Source organism: Mesoplodon bidens, assembly GCF_964165515.1.
Source record: "Mesoplodon bidens genome assembly, chromosome: 5".
NCBI classification, from domain to species: Eukaryota; Metazoa; Chordata; class Mammalia; order Artiodactyla; family Ziphiidae; genus Mesoplodon; species Mesoplodon bidens.
This window is the reverse complement of record NC_138161.1, coordinates 74,339,412-74,353,046: the sequence shown is the minus strand read 5'-3', so window position 1 is coordinate 74,353,046 and position 13,635 is coordinate 74,339,412. Positions and strand designations below refer to the sequence as shown.

At 40.0% G+C, this 13,635-nt stretch overlaps 1 protein-coding gene across 1 annotated transcript in view; it reads right to left on the bottom strand.

The window, feature by feature from the left end:
* LOC308617933 (vomeronasal type-2 receptor 1-like) overlaps positions 1 to 13,431 on the bottom strand; it is a gene marked incomplete at both ends in the record, with an annotated part of 43,834 nt that extends 30,403 nt beyond the window's left edge. Inside the window, 6 exon segments of the mRNA XM_081235343.1 lie at positions 4,550 to 4,569; positions 4,572 to 5,421; positions 8,305 to 8,520; positions 8,523 to 8,598; positions 13,189 to 13,229; positions 13,231 to 13,431. Coding sequence (XP_081091469.1) covers positions 4,550 to 4,569; positions 4,572 to 5,421; positions 8,305 to 8,520; positions 8,523 to 8,598; positions 13,189 to 13,229; positions 13,231 to 13,431 — 1,404 coding nt within the window.
* Positions 13,432 to 13,635: the final 204 nt, after the last annotated feature.

Here is a 13,635-nt window from a genome sequence, read left to right as displayed (position 1 = left end):
TTCTCTTTCTGACTGACTTCACTCTGTATGACAGACTCTAGGTCCATCCACCTCATTACACATAGCTCAATTTCGTTTCTTTTTATGGCTGAGTAATATTCCATTGTATATATGTGCCACATCTTCTTTATCCATTCATCCAATGATGGACACTTAGGTTGTTTCCAGCTCCGGGCTATTGTGAATAGAGCTGCAATGAACATTTTGGTACATGACTCTTTTTGAATTATGGTTTTCTCAGGGTATATGCCCAGTAGTGGGATTGCTGGGTCATATGGTAGTTCTATTTGTAGTTTTTTAAGGAACCTCCATACTGTTCCCCATAGTGGCTGTACCAATTCACATTCCCACCAGCAGTGCAAGAGTGTTCCCTTTTCTCCACACCCTCTCCAGCATTTATTGTTTCTAGACTTTTAGATGATGGCCATTCTGACTGGTGTGAGATGATATCTCATTGTAGTTTTGACTTGCATTTCTCTAATGATTAATGATGTTGAACATTCTTTCATGTGTTTGTTGGGAGTCTGTATATCTTCTTTGGAGAAATGTCTATTTAGGTCTTCTGCCTATTTTTGGATTGGGTTGTTTGTTTGCTACTGAGCTGCATGAGCTGCTTATAAATTTTGGAGATTAATCCTTTGTCAGTTGCTTCATTTGGAAATATTTTGTCCCATTCCGAGGGTTGTCTTTGGTCTTGCTTATGGTTTCCTTTGCTGTGCAAAAGCTTTGAAGTTTCATTAGGTCCCATTTGTTTATCTTTGTTTTTATTTCCATTTCACTAGGAGGTGGGTCCAAAAGGATCTTGTTGTGATTTATGTCATAGAGTGTTCTGCCTATGTTTTCCTCTAAGAGTTTGATAGTTTCTGGCGTTACATTTAGGTCTTTAATCCATTTTGAGCTTATTTTTGTGTATGGTGTTAGGGAGTGATCTAATCTCATACTTTCACATGTCCCTGTCCAGTTTTCCCAGCACCACTTATTGAAGAGGCTGTCCTTTCTCCACTGTACATTCCTGCCTCCTTTATCAAAGATAAGGTGACCATATGTGTGTGGGTTTATCTCTGGGCTTTCTATCCTGTTCCTTCTGCCCATTTTTCAATCAGGTGGTTTGCTTTTTCCTATTGAGTTGTATGAGCTGTTTATATATTTTGGATATTAACCTCTTATTGGTCATCTCATTCCCAAATATTTCCCCCCATTCAGTAGGTTGTCTTTTCATTTTGTTGATGGTTTCCTTTGCTGTGTGAAAACTTTTAGGTTTAATTAGGTCCCATTTGTTTATTTTGGCTTTTGTTTCCTTTGCCTTAGGAGACAGATTAAAAAAATATACAGTAAAGATAGAAAATCAACCATGTACAAAGCTAGTAGGAAGGTTAAAAGCCAAAAGTAGTAATATCATCTGTATCTACAGTAAGCAGTTTGGGGATACACAAAATAATTAGATGTAAAATATGATGTCAAAAACAGTAATCATAAGGGGAGGAGAGTACAATTGTAGGGTTCTTAAATGCATTTGAGATTTGAGATCAGCAACTTAAAACAATCACATATAACAATATATCACTGTATATAAACTTCATGATAGACACAAACAGAAAAATCTATAATAGATGCACACAGAAAAAAGAGGCAAGGATTTGAACATGACATTAAAGATAGTCATCAAATCACAAGACAAAAGAATGAAAGAAGAAGAAAGGAAGAAAAAAGCACTACAAAACAAATTCAAAACAATTAATAAAATGGCAATAAGAACATACACATCAATAATTATTCAAAGTAAATGGACTAAATGCTCCAATCAAAAGACATAGGGTGATAGATAAATGAGGACCTACTGTATGGCACAGGGAACTCTATTCAATATTTTGTATATAATAACTTATAATGGAAAAGAATCTGAAAAAGAATATATACCTATATAGATCGCTTTGCTGTACACCTGAAACTAATACAACATTGTAAATCAACTATACTTCAATAAAAAGTTGTTTGTTTTGAAAAAAAAAAGAGTGGCCGAATGGATACAAAAACAAGACCCATATATATGCTGCCTACAAGAGAGTCACTTCGGATCTAAAGACACACATAGACTGAAAGTGAGGGGATGGAAAAAGATACTCCATGCAAATGGAAATAAAAAGAAAGCTGGGGAGCAATACTTACATGAGACATAGACTTTAAGAGAAATAGACTTTTGTGGTTTTGATTTGCATTTCTCTAATAATTTGTGATGTTGAACATCTTTTCATGTGTCTATTGGCCATCTATGTCTTCTTTGGAAAATGTCCTATACCCATTTGGGGGTTGTTTTACTTTTGTTGTTGTTGTTGTGAGTTCTTTCTATATTTTGGATGTTAACCCCTTACTGGATATATGATTTGCAAGTATCTTCTTCCATTAGGTAGGTTCCCTTTTCATTTTGTTGCTGGTTTCCTTTACTGTGCAGAAACTTCTTAGTTTGATGTAATCCTATTTGTTTACTTTTGCTTGTGTTTCCCTTGCCTGAGGAGACAAATAAGTGGAAAAGTGTTCTGTGCTCATGGATTGGAAGAAATAACATCGTTCAAATGTCTCTATTACCTAAAGCAATCTTCAGATTCAATGCAATCTCTATCAAAGTCCCAAGGATATTTTTCGCAAAAATAGAATAAAAACGTCTTAGATTTACATGAAACCGTAAGAGACCCTGAACAGCCAAAGCAATCCTGATAAAAAGAACAGAGTTGGAGGTATCACACTCTCTGATTTAAAACTATATTATAAAGCTACAATAATCAAAACAGCATTATATTTGCAGAAAAGCAGATACATAGGTCAATGGAACATAACTGAGAACCTGGGAGTAAACCCATACATATATGGATAATGAATTCATGGCAAGGAAGCAAAGAGCGTACAGTGGAAAAGGACAGTCTCTTCAATAAATGGTGACGGGGGAGCTTCCCTGGTGGTGCAGTGGTTAAAAATCCGTCTGCCAATGCAGGGGGACACGGGTTCGATTCCTGGTCTGGGAAGATCCCACATGCCACGGAGCAGCTAAGCCCATGCACCATAACTACTGAGTCTGTGCTCTGGAGCCCGCGAGCCACAACTACTGAAGCCCGCGTGCCACAACTACTGAAGCCCACAGGCCAAGAGCCCATGCTCCGCAACAAAAGAAGCCACCACAATGAGAAGCCCGCGCACTGCATCGAAGAGCAGCCCCAGCTCTTTGCAACTAGAGGAAGCCCGCACACAGCAACAAAGACCCAACGCAGCCAAAAATAAATGAATAAAAATAAATAAATAGGGCTTCCCTGGTGGCGCAGTGGTTGAGAGTCCGCCTGCCGATGCGGGGGACATGGGTTCGTGCCCCGGTCGGGGAGGATCCCACATGCCGTGGAGCGGCTTGGCCCGTGAGCCATGGCTGCTGGGCCTGCGCGTCCGGAGCCTGTGGTCCGCAGCAGGAGGGGCCACAGCAGTGGGAGGCCCGCGTACCGCAAAAAAAAAAATAAAATAAAATAAAATAAGGAAAGAATGAAGAACTGCCACAGATTGGTGGAGGCTAAAGAATATAAAACTAAGTGCATTGTGGGATCAATTAGAAAATAAAAATAAAAGTGAAGACGCAGTTGTTCCAGTCACTGTGGACCCTGTTGGGACAAGCAATTTGGTGTTGCTGGAAAATAAAGTGGTGAGGGTCATGGAAAGATCAATGGAGTCAGAGATGCTGACGGCCTAGATCGTAGAAGGCTGACAGTGTCAGACCAGGGATGCTCATGCTTTATCCTATATAGGAGAGGGGAGGTACTGAAGGATGTAAGCAGAGGAACCCTCTGATTAGGTGTGCATCTTGTTGAGACCATTAGGGCTTCTGTGTCCCAACATGAATTGCTGGGATGTCAGGCCTGAGACAGGAGATGCGAGAGCCAATCTCCAAGGTGGTCCTAATAATCTTCACCTCCTTGCCTTCACGCCCTAGCATGGCCCCTCTGACACTGCACAAAGACTACATCTTCCAGTTTCCCTTGCAGCTACATGTGACCATATAACTAGATCCCGGCTAATGGGATGTAAGGAGAATTGTACGTAATTTCCAGGAAATGTCCTTAAATGGAGCCATATACGCATCTTTGTCCTTTCCCCTTCCTGCTGGTTAGAGTGTGAACATGATGGCTGAAGCCCAATTAGCCATATGGAATTATGAGGTGAACCCACAGATTCAGAGTGATGAAATGACAAGGTAGAAGGAACCTCAATCCCTAAGCCACTCTTTCAGTCCCAGAATGCTAACCTCCAAACTTCATTTATGTGAAGGAAAAAAAACTGTCTTGTTTAAAGCACTGTTTGGGGGGGCGGTTTCTATCATTCACAACAAACCTAATAATAACTCTGTTAACAAATGGAAACTCTAAAATGCCCATTTAGGTAACATAAGCAAGCCATTCTTTTAGGGGGCATGTGATAAAATCATGTCCATGAAGTACAAAAGCAGATCAATGGTTTTAATTGTATGAATGCTTTTTATGTCAAACTATATCATGAAGTAAAACACACCACAACTTACCTGCCAAGGCTGAAAATCAGTATATATGCACAGGTGTTTCCTGAAATATGTGGCCAGTGTCCTTCCTCACATCTACTTAGACGATCCAGGGCATATGCCATAGAATACACAACTTGGTTGACATTGTGTGTAATTCTTAGCGGAGACACATCCAGATAGGTATTTTTAAGATCTTCCAACTTCTCCTTTCCAGTATAGAATTTATCAGACATGGCGTGTAATCTGTCCTCTTTACCAGTCATATTCTCTCTATGGTCAGTGTTGTATGGAACACTACTATTGGGCCAAGTACAGTTAAAAGCAGTTTGCCCAAATTCAATGGTCAGGACATCATTTGGATCCTTGCCAGGATGTATATCATAAAGAAGTTCTTTTAATCCCAGTATATCAGCTCTTGGTATTGAAAATCCAATACTTCCACCAAAATACGAGAAATATTCAGGCTTTGTGATGAGAGCAAAGGCGATCCAGGCTTCACTCGCTATCCATGTTCTGTCAGTTATGTTATGGTAAACCATTTCCAGCATGAAAGGACTTAGGTCAATATCAGATGCATAGAGCACAATGACTCTGGCAGTGGAGTTCCTTATAGCATCAACAGTTTTTGACATTTTCTCATTAGAACGGACTTTGGGAATGGTTTCAGAGAATGCAACACAGAGGTTGACACTCTCCATTTTTTCCTTACAAATCTTTACTCCATATTTTCCATAATCATCATCAGCTGCTATGGTGCCTATCCAGACCCAACCAAAATGCTGGATGAGTTGTACCATGGCCTCCGACTGGATCTTATCACTGGCTACTGTGTGAAGATAAGATGGAAACTGGTATTTGTCACTAAGAAGTGAGGAGGTAGAGGCGTAACCCACCTACAACTGAAAATATTCATGCAGTTATTAGAAAGCAATAGCCAAACCTCAAATTACACAACCTCTGAGTATCTGTATTGGAGAAGGAGGGAACTTAACAGTTCTCCCTTTATTCTCACACCCTTCCAGAGACAAAAGGACTTCTACTCCTCTCCCTGCTCTGTGGGTGGTGGGGACTGTTAGAGGGAGCACTTTGGGCCTCCCTATCCACCCTTTTCCCACCCCACCCCACCCCACCCCAAGGTAGCTGGAGGAGCTAATTATTAAGGTGATGACATTCAATGCACCACTTTTCATACTCGGGATCAAATACTCGGAAAGGGAGGTGACCAGTCCTTTCATCTATGTTTTCTTGAGACTAGGTGTGTGATTCAAGCCATCCAGGCTCTTTCTCTGATCTAACTCCTCATCCATACAGGTGATGGAGTAAGCAGACTCATAATCTATTTGTCAGGCCCAGTTCCTCTTTCTTTTTTTTCTTTTCTTTTCTTTCTCTCTCTCTCTCCTCTCTCTCTCTCTCTCCTCTCTCTCTCTCTCTCTCTCCCTCTCTCTCCCTCTCTGTCACCACTGCTTTCTCTCTTTTTCTCCTCTTCTCTTTCCTTGTTTCTCTCTGCCAGGACTTCTGGGTATTAAAGTCCTAAGACTTAGACTGAGAAAGACGGTAGGAAACTCCACTACCACCTCAGGTTTAAGTCTTAGTCTCCAACAGAGTTACTAGAGGCCCTCATTTTATAGGCACTTGCTACATAAACGAAGAGGTATTTTTCTTATCTTGCCAGTGGTTCTTGTGTGTATTTTCTATCAGCAAGAACTTAAGAATGAAAGTAGGGCTTCCCTGGTGGCGCAGTGGTTGAGAATCTGCCTGCTAATGCAGGGGACACGGGTTCGAGCCCTGGTCTGGGAAGATCCCACATGCCGTGGAGCAGCTGGGCCCGTGAGCCACAACTACTGAGCTTGCGCGTCTGGAGCCTGTGCTCCGCAACAAGAGAGGCCGCGATAGTGAGAGGCCCACGCACCGCGATGAAGAGTGGCCCCCACTTGCCACAACTAGAGAAAGCCCTCGCACAGAAACGAAGACCCAACACAGCCCTAAATAAATAAATAAATAAATAAAATTTAAAAAAAAAAAAAAAGAATGAAAGTAGAATGGCTAGTAACATGAATTTCTGACAATCTTACATACATTTCTGCTGTACCTTACTCTCAGTCCCAGCGACTCTGCCGTTAAGAAGATATGTCACATTCTCTCCTATCCCATCCCATTGCCATCCCATGTTATTACTGCATCACCTCCAATAAGACCTCCTATATTATAATTACATAGCTCCATGATTGCCAGTTCTTTCATAAGTGACAGATTATTCCTATTTTTCTCTTTATCCTTTGTCTTATCCTTACTCCACTGGCTAAAGTTTACATTCTTCTTTGGAACCTCACAAGCACCAACATCATGGAAGCCATATGTAGGAAAGAATCTCATTTAGGAAGCAGAGACACCTGATTTCTGATTCCAGCTACATAATCAGTGTAAGATTGGATACTAAAACCTGCTGAAATCAGTTTCCCCATGAGTGAAATCAGGGTTATGACATCTACATTTCAACGTTGCTCAGCATATTAAATGAGACAACACACGTGAAAGTGTCTGTTGTAAGATTTTTTACCCTCTTTGCAGATTTACTACAAGACTTAAATGAGAAGATCTATCTAGAGGTTTCTAGCAGGTGCCTGGACCACAGTTGGTATTTGGTGGGAAGCAGAGCTCACAGCAGCAGCAGTTTGTCTAAGCTGCATGAAGCCCACATTGAAGATGTCGGCTGTGTCACCTGACCCCTCCTCTTGGTTCTGTTCCTCAGTATTACCCTGTTCCCCCTACATTTGTATTTGCAGCTTTATAAGACACACTTTGTAAATGCCACTTTTTAACAATTATTTTAACTTCTCCCATTACTTCAGTAACACAAATAAGCTTAATCACCCTTCACATTAATAAGTCCTGACTTGATATTTTTGTGAACCACCCCTGGAAATAAATATAGAGCTTTACTTATATTTTCTTTTCTTATTTTTAACATATTTATTGGAGTATAATTGCTTTACAATGCTGTGTTAGTTTCTGCTGTATAACAAAGTGAATCAGCTATATGTATACATATATCCTCATATCTCTTCCCTCTTGCATCTCCCTCCCTCCCATCCTCCCTATCCCACCCCTCTAGGTGGTCACAAAGCACTCAGCTGATCTCCCTGTGCTATGTGGCTGCTTCCCACTAGCTATCTATTTTACATTTGGTAGTGCATATATGTCCATGCCACTCTCTTACTTCGTCCCAGCTTACCCTTCCCCCTCCCCGTGTCCTCATCCATTCTTCCTAATATCATCTATTCTTAGGTTGAAATGTGTCACTGTCCCTGAATTTAAAATAATCCGTAAATGAGCATCCCAGCTCATTTCAGTATGTTAGCGTATGAACAAAAAGGGTCATGATTAGTAAGTATTAATACAGGCCAGAAGCAAAATGAGTTCCTTATACCATCTATCAATCAACCAACAAGTATTTCTCAATCACCTACTCTGTGCTTCACCCAGTGTTTTCGAGTGTATTGCCTACTGAGATGTCAACATACAAATCACTAGGTCACAATCTCAAGCTCAAAACTAAGGCAGGATCCTAAGGGATGTAGAAGAGTCTGAAATCACCAGTCACACTTGCTGAGGCCAGACTGAACAGAGTAATTAGGGGCATCAGCATCACCACCATCCTGTTTGTCTGTGTAACTTATCCCAGCCTCACCTGAGCACCTAACTTACTCTTTGCAGCAATTTTCACATACCTTGTGTTTCTTTATAAGTTAGTACTCAGGACAAATATTCTGAAATACCTGAGGTAAGTAATACAACCCTAGAATTCTTGAAGCAGCAACTGATAAGGATGATCCACCTGCTCCAACAATTCCTGCCAGCATTGCCCTGGTGCTGTTTCTAAAACTGGGCTTGTTTTCTTCCTGCCCTGTGAGGAATACCAATGCCGCTTCCACGGATTTGGAGATGGTGAAACAGGTATCAAAGATCTGATAGCCCAAAGTGATGTTGGGCAAAAAATATCCTTCCTTTCATTAATCTCCCTGATGGTGTGGATCATGGTTTTCATCCAGCGGAATCCCCGGAAGTTGAACCTGAAAAGGAAATAGTTTTTGTAAGGCCTTAGTCAGTGGGTGGATCTGTGGAGGGGAAAGCAGCTTTTAGCTGGGATTGGTGCTGAGAGCATTTTGCCAAAACTTCAGGGGGCACCTGCCTTGTGTGAGCATGTTAATATTTCATTAAAAGATATTGCAATTTAAAGGGTTCAAGTATGAATCATATTCATTATTGATTGGTTTGGGCTGGGAAGCATCTTTTTGGACAGCTGATTATCTCTTTTCACAAAAATATTCTTATATTCGCAATTCTCTCCACCATGCAGAACACGCAATAATTCCTCAATACATTTTTCCCCATTCATTGGAAGTCCCCAGTACCCTATGAGTCAGTCTCCTTTCCCTCTTCCTTACCTTCCTATAGGTTTCTCCTGGTTTCTTCTAGATGTTAATTATAATAATAAAAGTTTTGTAAATACATGAAAATACTTATGATAGGACTACATAAAAGCAGTACATAATATTTATATATACGATATATATTATGACTCCAATTTTTCCTGCCATGATTTGATTGTTAGTGTTGAGATTTTTAAATTAAGAAACATCTCTTTCCTATCACTCTTACATTTAACCATGAATGAGATGCCTCCTCCTTTCCATTCCTTAGCCACAAAAAGGAAAATTACTTCCCTTTAGTCCATCAGCACATTTTTTTCAATTTCTTCTCCATTAAAAATAAATATTCTATTTCCAACTCTCTTTCTTTCTTCCTAGTTTTAACCAAACTTTAACCTATTTGAAAGCAAGGACCTCAAGGATGTTTTCTCTTAATGTCCTCTGTAGCTCTAGTATCTAACTACCTATCTTTACTCAATAAATATTTTTGAATCAAATATCTAATAGCAAATAGCCCTGTTGGCAGATTAGATTTTTCCTCCATGTCTCTTTAACTGGGTTTTTTAGTTTAGTTTAGCTTTGCCTTTTATTCAACACGTAGTTACTGAGTTGCACTGGTGTGAGACACTATAAATGCAACAGTGAAAAAGATAGGCACTGCAGTGTCTAGGCAAAGAAACAGAAAAATAGCCATGCACAAAATTATAAAGACAGCGATAGGGGTAGACATAGGGACCAGCAGTTAAAGGGGTGGGGAACCTTGCCCTGGGGGGACTTAACAGCCAAGCTAAGTCTTGAAGGGTAATGTAAAAACAGGGGACGAATGCTGTAAGCAGAGGGCACGGTATGTGTGAAGGCATGACAACAAGAGAACCTAACATTCTAGGAATGGGAAGATCAGGACACTTGGAGAACAGGGTAGGAATAGGTATGGCATGGGAAGAGGAGACTGGAGAATCAGGAGTCTGAACATGAAGGGCTTTATCGTCCTAAGACAACTGGCCTCTAAATTTACACGGATGGCCATACAAATTGGCATACATATTTTTGAAATAAATATAGCAATATCTTTTTTAAGGTGAGAGAGTAATACATTTCAAGAGCTAGAAAATGTTCACCTGTTTTGAGTCAATAATTACACCCCAGAGAATTTATCTGAAGGTACTGTTCTTCCCAAAAGAAAAAAACTAGGTATGTTCCAAACTGTTCATTTTAGAATTATTTATAATATTGAAAAATTGGAAAGAATTTACATGCTCATTATGGTACACTGACTTGATAGGAACATTTTCCATAATGAAAAAACTATGATTAGAGAAATTACACTGCAGCATGCATATAATATTAGGTAAAACAGTCTGTATGCAAAGTTGTTTCTATACTATAATTAAAACTACGCATAAATTATGTGAACATTTGGATAACTATCAACAGGTAAAAATTTTAAATGAGTACAGGATAATTACTGAAAGGGTGGGATTTGGGATGATTTTTCTTTCATTTGTTGATTTCCATTGTGATACAGTATCGTTATACAATGTATACCTTTTGTTCTGCAGAAAATTTCTCTAAATCCTAACTTGTTTAGATCAACCAAACCAAGAATTAAAATACTCCCTTCTTCCCTCCATTTCACTGTCTTCTCTGCTCTGAACATTTTCAAAATAAGTCTTCCTCGTCTGTTCACTTTGGCTGATAGCCAACCACAACTATTATCCTGTTAAAATTGTGGGTTTCAGAATGAGACTTCTCCAAACTCCAACTTGCATATCTAGATCAGTTATAGGTAAACGTTAATGATGCCAAAATGAAATTGTTATCTGATTACGCCCAGCTCCTGAGTACCACCTATCCAGGCCTCCCATGAGGGTTCTCCCATTGGGAGGGAGGCTAGGAGAACATTGGAATTGGGTACAGATAGATAGAAACTGTTGATGGTTATTGGTGAAAAGTCATTATATAGCTCTAATTTTGAAGAACATATATCAAAAAGTGTAAATATGGGATGTTATTAATATCCAATAGATATGTTTAGGATGGATTTAAGTGCTGGGAAAGTTTTAGGCTTGTATGGCGTGAAGATGAGAAATTTGGGTTTCAGTCAACAAGCTGGGAGACAAGCAGAACCCCCGCAATGATGCCTTACATTTCTGATCCACATTCAGGACAAGGAACTGGCTTTTTAGATGCCCTGGATCATGTGAAACAAGTTTCATACAAAATATGAAGAATCAGAATGTCATCAGACTTCTCAGCAGCAACACTGGCAGTCAGAAGATGCCGAAGTAATCTTTTCAAGGATCCTTAGGCTTTGAGTTAAAGTCAAGATGGAGTAAGCACACACCACCCGCTCTCTCCCACTGATTACAATTAAGATCCCTGGACTGAACATATAAAGCAACTATCAGACTACTCTGAAAATTAAATAAGAACAGTGGACTAGAGATGGAAATCAAAATATCCCTGGGGACTTCCCTGGTGGTGCAGTGGTTAAGAATCTGCCTGCTAATGCAGGGTACATGGGTTCGAGCCCTGGTCCAGGAAGATCCCACGTGCTGTGGAGCAACTAAGCCCATGCGCCACAACTACTGAGCCCACGTGCCACAACTACTGAAGCCCAGGTGCCTAGAACCCGCGCTCTGCAACGAAGAGTAGCCCCCACTCACTACAACTAGAGAAATCCTATGCACAGCAACGAAGACCCAACACAGCCCAAAATAAATAAATAATTTATTTTTAAAAAAACCCAAATTATCCCTGATACAGTGAATTATTTTTTAAATGGGACATACTTACTTCTCACCACTGTGTCAATCACAGTGGATATACCAAACTATTTTTTAATGAGGGAGTGGATTTTTACTAAAAATATGTATATTGGCCTTTCTATTTTACCTTGCTAGGAAGATAACCTTCAGAAGCTCCAATGAAGGGTGAAGAACAAGTTAAGTGATTCCACTGATGAAATATGAGTGTACTATACTGTGACAAACTCTGGTTTTCATTTTATGTTATTAAAGATTAAATCAGTGAAAACTTCTCTGATAAATAATGAACTGACTCTAAATAATGTAGCCATGAGCAGAAGTGCTTCTTTCCCACTTCCCTTTGCTTCACTGTAAGAATGGAAAAGAATTAGAAGGTCCAGGGAAGAGTTAAGTACAGACTGACTGCAATCCTTTCTTTTTGCCAACATACAGCTTATCCACCCCTTTAGTGGTATTTCAAATATGTAGCATGATATATGACCAAAGGGAAGGAGTTATGATCAGTAAAGATTTAGTTGTATAAGAAGCTGCCAAAATTTTTACAGCATGCATTTGTAATTATAATTACCATGCAGCATCATGGAAGTGATTAAGATATGATGTAAAATGCCCAATATAAAACTGTGTCCATGCTATTGCCACATTATGAAAAAAATTACAGTTGCATTTATATAAAGGGCTGAGAAAGAATATATGGAAATGAAAGGAAAGAGCTGCTTTGTTATGGTAGTAGAACAGTGTGGACAGTAATTTTCCTTTAATTTTTGGCATTCTTTTCATATCAAAAGTGTGTGTGTGTTTCACACCCAGAAATATAACCCATGTTTGCTTTTCTTACAATGGATTCCTTGCAAATTCAGATTATCAGTCATGGATCCCATCTCTTGACATGACAATTTTGGGATGAGGGGAGTAGGGCAGAAGCCTTCCAACTGGAGGAATCTTGCTATGAACACTAGCTGATAAATAAATCAGCATTCCAGCATTGTGTATTTTCACCTGGGGAGACTTTAGTCTAATAACAATTCAAAGTAAAGCTGCAACACTGCACAACTCTACATCATGCTTCTCAAACCTTATTGTGTACATGAGTCATCAGGAGGTCTTGTCAAAATGCAGATTCTGATTCAGCAGATGTGGGCTGCAGCCTGAGATTCTACATTTCTAACAAGCTCTTAGATGATGCTGATGCTGGTGGTCCACAGAGCACCCTCTGAGGAGCAATGTTGTATATCATATAAAACCTGTCTTTTTTCCTTCTTGTTTCTAAGCAATCCTAGAATGTCTACCTCAGAGAAATTGAGGCACAGAAATAGCAAGTACCTATCCTGAGTCAAATAAATAGTGTCAAAGTCAGGGCTGGCATCATGGCTCCAGTTCCAGACTCTGATTCCCACACCCACCACTCATTTACCCCCACCTCCTACAACTGATGTAAAAAGAAAAAAAAAGAATGGCTTACCCTTCACATTTTGCTGATACTGGCTCCAACACAGACTCGTTTGCTGGGGGTGGTCCTGGAATGAATAGGAAACAGTCCTCCAATAACAAGTGAAGGGTTTCTGGCACCTACATACCCATTCAAATCAAACTTGCCCAGCAGCTGACAGGTCTGTTCTTCTTCCTCTTCTTTGCCTTCAATGCCCAATTCAGCCCATAAAAAGGCAAGCAGTCCTAGAACCAAGCATTTCTTTCTGCTAGCCATTTTAATAAGGAGAGTTTGGGAGAAATGACCAGTGTTAAAAGTTTTAACGAGGTACCTTGAGAGAGCGTTCCAGTGAGTATGTGCATGCCCCATCACAGGGAACTCAGCTTGCCATTACTTGCTACCTAATTGTTATGCCTCAGTCAATCACAGAGCCTCACACTCACCTGCAACTTATGCATCTGCACTAGGAGCTGAGTAATC